This window comes from Lolium rigidum, chromosome 1 (genome assembly GCF_022539505.1).
Source record: "Lolium rigidum isolate FL_2022 chromosome 1, APGP_CSIRO_Lrig_0.1, whole genome shotgun sequence".
In the NCBI taxonomy this organism is placed as follows: domain Eukaryota; kingdom Viridiplantae; phylum Streptophyta; class Magnoliopsida; order Poales; family Poaceae; genus Lolium; species Lolium rigidum.
In genome coordinates, this window is record NC_061508.1 from 152,775,707 (window position 1) to 152,787,880 (window position 12,174).

Sequence of the window (12,174 nt, forward strand, 5' to 3'; positions counted from 1 at the left end):
CACATGCTCCCTCCCTCTGTTAGTAAGCATATTTCTAGCTTTTATCCTAAGTAATTTGTTTTATAGTTTGGCCGATTTTATGGAACAAGGAAACAACATTTACATCACCAATTTAATATTATGAGATCCTTCTTAAAATTTACTCCCTCCATTCTATATTAGTTGATGCAGATTTTGATGCATCTATACTGAAAATATGTCTAGATACATTTAAATCAGCGATAACTAAAATGGAACAGAGGGATTAGGTTTATATTATACCAATTTGATGTCATATATGTTGCTAATCTTCAATAAAATTGGTTAAAGATTTTTTTACTTTAAACAAGAGGTAGAAATACATTTCTTTGAAAACGAATGGAGTATGTGTAGCACTATGGATAACCTACAATAAGTTGGATTCTTTGTTAGAGAGTCATTATGCAAGAGGTCTATAAACGAGGGAGGTGGTCCTTAATTATATTGTGAGAGTTGTTCATTACCAAAACTTCTAAGATATAAAAATAAAGATCACCATAAAAGTGAAAGAGCTGATCATAGTCCCACTGGAGACACCCGATGATAAGAAAACATTAGAGATGCTCAAAAAGAGCCTCATGGGAAGAATTATACTTTCATGGAAATGCAGCGCTATAAACTTTAATGCGGTAAATGTTTTGTTCTTAATTTTTCTGGACCAAACCTCCGACCCAACGATAGTATGAATTTTTGCTATTCATAAAAAAAAAAGTTAAAAAGATGCGGAAATCACAATAAATTTATCCACTACCTGGCCTGAACCTAAGCAAAAGGAAAAGAGATCTAAGAGACAAACCCGATTAAAAAAAAAACAAGATTTATTATGTAATCCGATAAATGGTATTCTCTCACCACTTAAAAAGTTGAGAGATTTTCCTTTTACCAGAAATTCCATTGTTTCAATACTAGAAGTAGATGGTGATTGATAGAGTAATTCGTGTTCATAAGCTCCCGTAGCGCCTAACATAAAGCTTCTGACTGGTAGTAAAAAATCTATTTCGATCAATAAGGGGCACACGTATTCTAAGACGAACTTTGACCAAAAGTTGAGCAACACAATTTTGATTATATTGTAGATGATTAGTATCGTTGGATTCATATTGAAAAAGACTTCGTAATAATGCTAATTGTATATCAATAATCTTTATATATTTAGAGTAATTTTTGGTCAAAGAGAAAACACGAAAAAGGAGGGTACCTTATTCATTGAAATGTTGGGACTAAAATAAAAAAAAAATTATCCATCCACCCTTGAATAAACTTTTATGTGTGTGTGTGTGTCAGTTTTCTTGTGTTTTGTCTACTAATTGTTATACAATAAACTGAAGCTCATGAAATTGGTTTTACAACAACGTCATCAACACTCCATTCTCAATTTACATCGCCCTCAAAGTATTATCAGAAGATGGCCATTAACTTTTTATGAATAAGATTATACTTTCTACATACCTGAATTTACATTTTTATTATGTTGCTCTTGGTCTTTACTAGGGTCACTACACAAAACCACCATTCTCACAACATTTTATCTAGAAAACATAACACATGACGGAAACTGCCCCGCGTCGCTCCCCGCGTCGGGCGACTCGGGCGGAGCTCTACAGCCGCCACCACTTCCTCCCCTCCTCCGATCTCCCTCCTCCCTGCTGCCGCCGGCGCGCGCGAGCAAAGCTCGTGAAGCTTTTGGCGGCTGCAGGTCTCCCTCCCGCGTCTCGCGCGCGGAGGCGGCGCTGGATCTGCGTCGGTGACGATCAGCCAGCGACGGGGCTGGTCGGTTGCCAGCGTAGTGGGATCCAGGGTGGGATCCAGGGCGGCGGCCACGCACGGTTGTTCTGTGGCGCATCGCGCCGGCTGCATTGGCAAGGGCTGCGGTGGCCGGGTGATGGCTTGGCGATGCGGCCGGCGGCGGGGGTGACCCCGAAGGCTGCGGATCGGGCTATCTCGGTGGCGTGGTCGTGCCTGGTGTTGTCCGGTGATTCCTCTGTTCCCCTCCTTCCGGTGGCTCACGTTGGTGGCCTTCTTCGGTTTTGGGGTGGCGGCGGACGACTCGTCGATGGGTCTGTGCTCGGTGGCGGCCTCCTCTTCTGCCGAGAGGTCGACCGGCGGGCGGCGGCGAGGGGGCCTACCGTTCTGCCTAATAAAGGTGGCTTTCCAAGGGTTTCTCTCGCGCCAAGTGAAGATCGGTCGGAAGCTTCTTCTCGCCAGGCTGACTGGATTGTCGTGTTCCGGAAGGTCCCGCCAGCGAAATTTATCGTGCGATCAATGCCTGAAGATTGCTGGATTGTGTGTTTTCGGTCGAGCGCACCCATGTTTTTTATCTGACTATTTGGTTTCAAAGGGAGCGCTTCGCAGCTCTGCTGGCTGTTAATATCATGGAGCTCGTTTTCCTTCTACGGTGCAGGCGGAGTCATAAAAGCTGAGATCGGTGGAAGAGCAATGGTGGTCGGATCTTAGTGGTGAGGTGAAATTGGCTTGGAGCTTCGTGACTTCAAACAACGACTTGTATGTGGGGGCGATTGCACAGGAGAAGTTCAGAGTTCTACCTTTGAGGGTGAAAATCCAAGGTTTGGCCTTAATTGGTTGTGCCTGGCAATGTTCTTGTTGAAGGCATTGTTTTGAGAGGGAGGACTTTCTTCATGGTGAAAATCTAAGATCTATGATCGGGCGAAGACAGTGTTTATGCACGGTTTCCTTTTTGGAGGCGTCGCTTATGGATAAGCTGATCTTCTGGTGTTGTCTTGGTGGTTTCAGTGTTGTTGTTTCATATTTTCGATCTCTATAGCGGGACTTTTCTTTTCTGTAATTCTTCTCTCTTTTTTTTTTGGCTATGTGCATCTTTTATGTCATTAGGGCATGATGGTGTTGCAGAGGTTGGATGTAATTGGTATCTCCGCGATATTAATATATGCGCTTTATCAAAAAAATAAAACATAACACATCTTGTGAGCTCATGAAAAATATCGCTCATTTTTGTCGATAAATGAAATATATTTATACCAAGATCATACCAATTACATCTAACTTCTGCAACGACATGATGTCGAGATCAAGAATGCACACAACCAAAAAGAAAAAAAACAAATAAAAAGAAAAATAAAAATAAAAAGAAGCCTTGTCGAAGGATCAGAGACTCGCAGACGCAAAGAACAACAATTGTGATGTTTGAACTCCAAAAAATTCTCCAAAACGATACCTATAGAAAGGAATATGCACAAGCACTGCTTCGTCCAATCTAGCCACAAAGGTGAGATCCTAGATTTTCACCCCAGAGAAAGTCATTCTCTTGCAATACCTTCAACAAGGAAAACAAATAGAGAGCATCCATTGCAAGGTACAACTATCGAATGTCAGACCTGGGGCTTAAACCTCGGAAAATTGAGATGTGGAACTCAAAAGCTTCACCAAGAATGAATTTAGTATTTGCCACTGCCCGTCCTCGAATACTGCCCCAAAATGCCAATCTTCCGTCTCACAGATGCCCCGTGCACGTTTATGATGTGGACAACACTACACAACTAAACCTCATGCACACAACAAGAAGTGCAATGTCTTCTCCTATTTTGCTGTCAGTACCCTGGAATAGTCACCAAATCTCGACTCGACATAAGCATGTAAGATGGTACTTCCTGAGCCCAACATCTTTCTCAAATACAACCTCGTTGAACGAATTCTACGGCATGTTGCCTTGACTGCACGCGGAGATGCCCGGTGCCATGCCCATGGGGCTGTAGGAACATTTTGACATGAAAACCCGTATTGCGCTTGAGTTGTTTGTGTACTCATGGGCTGCCTGCTTATAGGCCACGGGCAGAACTACCATGAAAATAATTCAGTCGTGCGATAAGCGAAACACTGTCTCGGTTTCTTGGAATGAGCATGGCTCAATAGTGCTCCCTATGACTACGACGAATCACAACATCAGCATTAATTTAGTCCCTATGACAAATCACAACTACTGCTTGATTAGATTAAGGAGTTAGTTAGTTGTGCTCCTTTAGCTGCAGTCGGCGCTATTTGGTGGTTGCTGCCATTCTCAAGGAATTTGACTGCAGCAGTGAGAGAGGCCTTGCCACAGAGTAACATAAGATTTATCTGACGATGCAATATATGCTCTCCAAACTAGGGATAGGATGTAGTTGTGATCTGATCAAACTGGCGAGGAATGCACGTCGTTGTTTTTCCCGTTGGATTCCAGACCCTTGGTGCTCACCGTTTCAGTTTGCCCGTCGCGTTGGGCTGGTCTGCTCATCTCACTCCCCTTGCCCCACAGCACCATGTATAGCCCGCTGACAATGAGCGCCGAGCCAATAACACTGCAGCGACACAAGTGAAAAATGTCACGTGTTCCCCAAAAGAATGAATGCTGAAAAGGCCAGGCCGTAAGGTGAGTGTCAGATTGGATCGAAGTTCCAGCTAGCATTACAGACTTACTCCTACCTTCCGACGTGCAGCTTCTCGTCGAGGATAGCCCAGCCGAGAACGGCGACGGCGACGAGCACCACGGGGTTGAACATGGAGACGAAGAGCGGGCCGCGCACCTGGATGCACCACGTCATGACCACGAACATGATCCCCCAGCCAACGATTCCCTGATGAATATACAGAGTGGTACACAGTAGTACGAGCTTAATTAATTTAGTTCTTGATCATCAAGTAGAGACATCAATCGGGTGATAGTGAGACGGTGAGCGGCTGAATTACCATGTAGAGCACGGAGTACAGATTGATGCCCAGCCCGATGTTCCAGACGGAGAGGCTCCGGTCCACGGCCGCGCTGACGCCCGCGGACTCCGCCGAGACGATCAGGGACATGATCGTCGTGCTGGTGTACGGCGCTGAGAAATCCTCCGACGTCTTGTTCTGCACAGCAAATTCAGTCGATCATCGCGTACTGATAGTATCAAACTATCAAATTATCAATGTATGACACGCACGCGAGTGTACCTGCATGATGAGCCAGGCGGCCCAGGCGACGGCGCTGAGGATGATGAGGAGGTCGCCGAGGCCACTATTGGTGGGTGGCGCGGCGGCACCCGTCGTGTGCTCGGCGTAGCGCCAGTGGATAGGGGAGGCCCAGAGCTTGAGGAGCGGGCCCTTGTAGAAGGGCATGATCATGGAGCCCCCGACACAGACGAGCGTGCCAACCACCTTGGCCTGGCCGGCGGGGGTTTGTAGCCGCACCGGCTCCATCTTCAGCGTGGCGGCTATCACGAAGGTGAGGGCTGGGACGATGTTGCCGATTGCGCAGGCAACCGTCGGGCTGGTGTATTTAAACCCCACGAAGAAGAGCACCTCGCTCACCGCCATGCTGCAGCAACAAAAAACATAAGCAACAAACTCAGCTTTTCATGACTAGTTTGTACAGTTAGCTGGGTACTATGACGCATGGAGGCTTGCCAAGCCATCAAGATCGAGAACCTTTCCTCATTAGTTTGGTCGTGCCATGACTTGTACATCTCGTGGCCCTAGCGGCATCTCCACCGTCCCGATGTAAACGGACCTACATGATTTATTTGTGTCCGCGCGGATAGATGGGAGCAAAAACCCTAGTTCAGCGCTCCGACGTAAATGGACCAGCCTATTGGGGCAGACCGATTCGCGGTCCAAATTTAGGTTAGAATTGCATCGCCGCGGACATAGCTATGATTGTGCACATGTTCGCACCCAGTTTTCTCGGACGCCCGTGCTAGCGACCCGTGCCTCCTTCGCCTTCTACGTGCTAGTGCGGGCGGGCGGCGCAGGTACGATTTTATGTGCCATGTTAATGGCCGTCGCTTCGTCCCCTACGCGCCAATGCGGGCGGGCAGCTCCGGTACGGCTTTCACGTGCATCATGAGATCCATGATCGGGCAACTCGGTCAACTACAAAACAAGTAGCCATCCCTCTCATTTTATTTGATTGTATTTCCTTTCACTTGATTGTGAACTTGATTATGAACTATGTTGTTTAATTGATTTCAAACTATTTAAATTTATTTCATTCTGAAGTACATTATTTTATTGTGTTTAAAAATGGTTAAAATAGTGAAAATGGCCAAAAAAATGGCAAGCTCGGACCAAATAGGGTGGCCTCTAGTCTGCCTGTGGGACACCCTAAACGGACAAAAGATGACACATTTGTTGTCTAGAAAAGAACAGGCAGATCGAGATGCTCTTACGATGTTTGTATCAAGCGGTTGCAGTTCTTAACCATATGGGAAGTCTTTTCTTTCGAGATGTCTTCTATAATAATTCTACCTTATAAGATCGATGTTACGCAGTGGCAAACTTCTGCATCTTTTGCTTATGCTTTAATGTTCAATTTTCCGTGACGCTACAAATGGATGCCCAAAAAAGAAATGGTTTAGGGTGCAGCACCTCATGCATTCATTTTGGGACGAAGAGTCGTTTTCAAATGTTTCCATAGAGTTGCCAAAAAAAAAGTCTCCATAGCACTACTACTAGTGTGAGAGTTCCCACCATACTCCAATGAATGAGGCTCATAAATATAGTGAATGCAGTCTGTATCCAGCTGTCATATCTACCTATATGTGTATACACATACCCGATCGAGAATGCCGTGAGCTCAGAGACTAATTCATGGAGAAAGATTAATTAGTAGTAGTAGTACTAGCTAGTTTGCTTGCGTGTGTATATACATACCCGAGAGTGGAGGAAAGAAGTATCTGCATGATTACTTTCTTGGTGATCATCATCCATTTATTCCTGCGAGTCGATCCATGAGTTAACTTGATTAATACTAACACTGATACTATCTAACTTGAAGTTACAAAATATACTACTAGTACTGCAGTAGCTAGCTAATCTCGAGCTCTTGTTGTTGTAAAAAAAAGTCCATGGCAAGCAGAAGTCAAAGCAAAAGCAGTTTCCGTGAAAGATGAATGCTTCATTGCAAGGATTCAGAAAGCAGTAGCCAAAAGAAAAATGTTGTCGATCTGGAACTAACTAGTGGCTCCTCTTAATTAATTAATGAAAGTAAAGCTGCTCCGCTACTGTATTTCGTGAGCAACAACAAATTTCGAAAGAAACAAGTGGCCGGACAAGCAGGCAGAGGCAGGCACGCGCGTACCTCTCGAAGTAGGCGGCGAAGGGCGCCAGGAAGAGGGCGGCGATGAGGCTGCGGCAGGAGATGAGCACGTAGGGGCTGGCGCCGTTGTCCAGCGCCATCTTGGAGAGCAGGTTGTTGCCGGCGAAGCCGATCTGCACGAGCAGCATGGCGACGGTGGGCATGAGCCCCATTAGAATTAACCCTCGATCTCCTTCCTCCTGCTCCTCCTCAGGGGTGGTGTGTTGAGATAGAAGAAGAAGACGAAGAGCAGGGGACTGGGACTCTACTGAGTCATGGGCACTGTAAAAACCCTAGATGAGTTGGGAATATTGGATGACCAGCGTAGAGCGTGGCCTCCTGTTTATATATCACAGAGGTAAAGAGGTTTACATGTACACGGTAGGGTTAGGGTAGAGTCCCTAACCAAATACAATTAGACTATGTCTATAAATACATATTGTCTAACAGGCACATGAGCAGGGTCGTCACCCGTCAGTGGGTGTAGGATGGGCCGGTAGGATTTGTTTCAAGATGGAAAGTTATTGAATCGCCGGGCTCGTCCCACGCCCTTTCTCTTCCCCAACTCCGGTCCTCTCCGACGACCTACTCCAGTGCATACCTGCTACAGTACACTGTACACTGCTCCCTCCCTTGCGCGCGCATGTGAACATTGTCTCGTTTCGGGTCACACGCAAGCTCTGTGAGTGCACATCCGGTCAGAGCCGCGGAGCCTCGATCAGTGCTTTACATCTATACGGCCTGACGCGCGCGCGTAGCTATATCTGTAGGGGTGGAGCTGGAAAAGCTATGTATGTGTGCACTGGAATCCTCCACGGCCGAGGCCCGAGGCAATTGAGGTTGCGTCATTTTTTCTTTTGCGAACCGAGAGAGGCCGCGAAGGGCCTAGATACTGTCATTCATACAGCGGTGCCAGTACAGTTTACAGTAGGTCCTTCAAAGTAAACAAATACAACATGGACCGCAAAAAAGCAAAAAGGACCCTACAACAAATGGGAAAAAGCAATCGGTCCTACAACACCGACGGTCTACGGAGAACAGAGGACTCCGCCATCAACCTTCAACTACGACATCAGGGACTTGGGCCGAAGCATAAGACAAGCGTCGCCGCACATCCTTCATAAGGCCTCCAGATGGAGGTGAAACCAACGCAAGCCTCCGATGATGACAACGAGGAGCAACCCGTCGGCCATCTGTGTCGGTGGTCATCCAAGGACCACCGACATTGTACAACATCTTTTTGCAGCATATCTAACCCCCAGCGCCACACGCAACCACCTTCAGTAGCAGCTCTCCTCCTCCCCCTTCCGCCTCCATGGTGCGGACAGAAGGAAAGATGAACCCCACCTCCAGATTAGCTCCAAACATCACTACGAACCATGAGATTATTGAGAGGGTAGACCATGGGATCCTCACCGTCCATCTCTAGCCCTAACCTCTAGAGCAGCATAGGCATGGAGACCGCTGCCGCCGACCACTAGAAACAGCTCGAGTGCTCCAGCAGCTCAATCCCCTTCGGCATAGCGCCATACTCTAAATGGGAACAAGCCAACCTAGTACTGCCATGTACAAGGAGAGGCTGGCCTCCTCCGCCCCATCCCTTCCGGAGGGAGAGGAGAGCCCAGGCAGAGATGGCGAATCTCAAGGCGCGAATCGGCAGTTTTCGAGAGCCATCCTCTGTCGTGCTTTTTTTAGAACGCGGCGTACGAGCGGATGCAGGCGGCAGAGATGGCACGACGAAAGAGCGGCGGGAGTTTTTCGGTCACCGCCCGTCTTATTTAGGCCCCTCATTTAGCACTACTCTCACCACCGGCTTAAATCCAAATCCGCCACCCCCACCCCGTCGAGCACTTCCCCTTCCGAGATCCAAGGCGACGACTGTGACGAGGAGCTTGGCAGCGGCCATCGCCGGCATGCCTTGTCCATCTTCGCCGACCTCTCTTCGGTAGGATCCTATTCCGATCTATATAAGAAAGTTCAAACCCTGAATGTGGTAGATGTGTATGCAGGGTAAACTTGTGTAGATCTAACCATAGATTTGTTATTGAGTTCATAGATGGTGGATTTATATTGTATGGAACCATTTTTTACCGCCTTAGTAGATTTAGGTAGTGCTATAGATTGACCGGTTTCATGCATAAGTGTTAAATCTATCGTAGGTCGTCCTGCCTTCCACTCCGTCCAGCATAGCCACGGTGGTGCTGCCTTCCACTCCGTCGAGCACAACTGTCAACACCCGGATTTTTAAGTCCAGATGCCTATTATGCCATTCATCGCAATCCCAGAAATATTGTTTTTGCGAGACGTAATAGATTGATATCACAACACATCATTCATTACATACCATAATCGTCTTACAACAAAGGATCACATGATCCAGTCTTAATACAACATAGGGGATCTAGAGATCCAAATACAAATCATATAGCGGAAGCGAAGTAGCGGTTGCGGTCCATCTGTTCCACAGGCAACTGTTGACGTTAGGAGTGGTCCTAGTGGTCGTAGACGTCCTGCTATCCTTCACCCTGGTACTGGGGCTCTTCTTCATAGTCTGGCATTTGAATAGCCAGGGACACAACCATGAGTACTTTAAAGTACTCGTAAACTAAGCTAATGTAAACACTAACAATTATATCAAAGGGGTTCTAAGCTCTAGGTTTATTTGCATAAAGCCAAGTTTTATTTCGTAAGCCTTTATAATCAAAGACTCTTCCTTTGCCTAACTTAACTCAAGTGGGAATATTAGTGTCAATCCCACAACTCAGCTGTGATTCAAAGTCAAAGTCATAATTCAAACTCAAGTCACAAGTCACCCTTCATATTTTTAGAAAAGTTCTGATGACGGAACAGTATGGCCTTTCCAACTGTCCATGACCGCGGACGCGGCTATTCGAATAGGTTAAACTCTGCAGAGGTCGTACACTTGTGCCACAATAATTGCAATAGTCCGTCAGGGGTAACTGGCCCTGATTTATCGCACTCAGTGCGCGAACTACCAATCCCAACCTTTCATTTACATACCCTAGTATAGGCACCTCTCCCCATGACTTGGGTAGGACACAACCGTCGGCCTGGGAACTGCACAGGGCTTGGGTAGGACATTCACCTCATTTCACGTCATTTCACTTTCAATGGAGGCAGCCTCGGCATAACCCCTATGACGCTTGTTCAGAGGGAACCCATACTAAAATACATAAGTTTCCAGTTAAGCCTTACCCAGATTCAGGTATTGTGGGGATACTTAAAAATTGGAATGGTATCGCATCCGAACCCAACCATCAGTTTTTGGTAAATTTCACCAAGTCATTCACAAGTCATAATCACCTTCAAAATCTTTCAATAGAATGACTCATCATTCCAAGGTTTTCAAAGCCATTGGTTTTCACAAGTTACCACCTAGAGTAGTCCATTTTAGTTTAGCACTAGCAACTAGTCATGAGGGGTGCTATTCCACTTGTATTACTCTAGGCTAAGTTTGATGCTCTTGTACTATTCCATCACTAAACTAAGTGAATCATGAATCAAAGAGTAACTTTGATAAATACACTTCAATAAATCTTGTAAAGTAAAAACTTGGGATAAGATCATTAGAAATAAAGTAAAATGTAATGGTGCCTTGCTCTTGTAGAGCTTTGCACTTAGGTAAATTGCAATGGTATAGCTTGCAACAATATAACTTGCATTAGTCTAGCTTGCATTGGTAATAGCTTGCCTTGGTTGGGGTAGTGATCAAAGTTCTCTTATCCTTCCTCTTGGTAGAATACCTCCTCCTCTTGATAGTCTCCGGTACTAGCGTCTATAAACGAATACGAGGATACAATCACCAAACAATGCTTAAGTAGACTCAATTAGCCCTAATGGCTCACACAAATGATCTAGCATCATCACTTAACATTACTCAACATTAAGCTAGGGTTTTCTTATTTAGTGTTAGATAATAATTTCCTCTTATTGAAATGTGGGTTAGGGTTTCTCTTTAGTTTGGGAGAAATAATTTCCTCTCATTGAATCTTGTCAAGATTTAATTTCCTCAAATACCAAGTATGATATTATGTTGACCAAGGTCAACACTTCACACTTATCATTTGAGAAACAAATGATTTAAATAAGATTCATCATCTCATGCCATTTAAATAACTATGTGATTTAAGATCCTCAAGTGGGCATATATGAGACCATGCAATAGAGGTCATCACATTACTTCATACGACTTGGGAATATGATTTAAATGAGGTGCTACACCTCATTGATTTGAAATCTTAATTTTTGAAAATAATTTAAATGGGCTAGTATTGACTACATAGCAAATTTTGGATTCTAGCCCATGATCATGTACAGTAACCATACGATATTTTTACATAAACAATTAGAGAATTGAAAATATGAATCATAGCAATTGGATTCACCTCAAAACTCATTATGGTTGATTTTTAGTAATTATTTCAAATCTGAAAAGTCTCTGTCTTGTTATTTTTACTACATTATTTCTACAACGGATATGAGGTTGAAACCAGTGTGGTTGGATAGGACATTTCATGAGCTTTCCATCAACATCAAATTTACTAAATTTTTCCAAGTGGATTGAGAGTTATTCAAATTCTAAGTGAGCACCAGTATTGAAACTCACTGAAACGAATTAATTCGAATTTGGACTAAATGGGCTAGGCGGGAAACTACTGGGCCGAAAAGATTTGAAAAGGCAAAAGTCAGCCCAACAGCACTTCTCACGCAGCGGGCCGCCTGACTAGGTGGGGTGTACCTGTCAGCGAGTCTTAAACGCCGAAGCGGTACAGGATGATGCGGGCCGTTGGATTAAAAGGAGATCACACGGCTCTGGGTTGTCACCTTCCGCGACATGAGCTCGCCGTAGAGCGAACCCTACCGGTGGCCAGAGGGTCACGACAAGGGGCTTACCGGCGTCCAGCGGGGTCGGCGAGGCGGGCCATCAGCGTTGGAGACGACAGCGAGGCAGAGGGTGGTCGCGGCAGAGCTTGGGGTGGAGGAAATCAACGGCGTCGCTGAGCTACGGTGGCGGCGGACTCCGACCAAATTCCGGCGATGGTGAGCTTAATCGAGGTGGAGAAAGGGTC

At 45.7% G+C, this 12,174-nt stretch overlaps 1 protein-coding gene across 1 annotated transcript; it reads right to left on the reverse strand.

Annotated features, from left to right (window-relative positions):
* Positions 1 to 4,154: 4,154 nt before the first annotated feature.
* On the reverse strand, positions 4,155 to 7,248 carry LOC124682599 (WAT1-related protein At1g09380-like). Its single transcript, XM_047217254.1, has 6 exons — positions 7,088 to 7,248; positions 6,661 to 6,723; positions 4,963 to 5,326; positions 4,720 to 4,878; positions 4,456 to 4,607; positions 4,155 to 4,331 (listed from the first exon to the last, which is right to left on the reverse strand). Exons 1-6 carry the CDS (start codon positions 7,246 to 7,248, stop codon positions 4,166 to 4,168), a joined length of 1,065 nt encoding a protein of 354 aa, XP_047073210.1. The 3' UTR covers positions 4,155 to 4,165.
* Between the last annotated feature and the right edge of the window lie 4,926 nt (positions 7,249 to 12,174).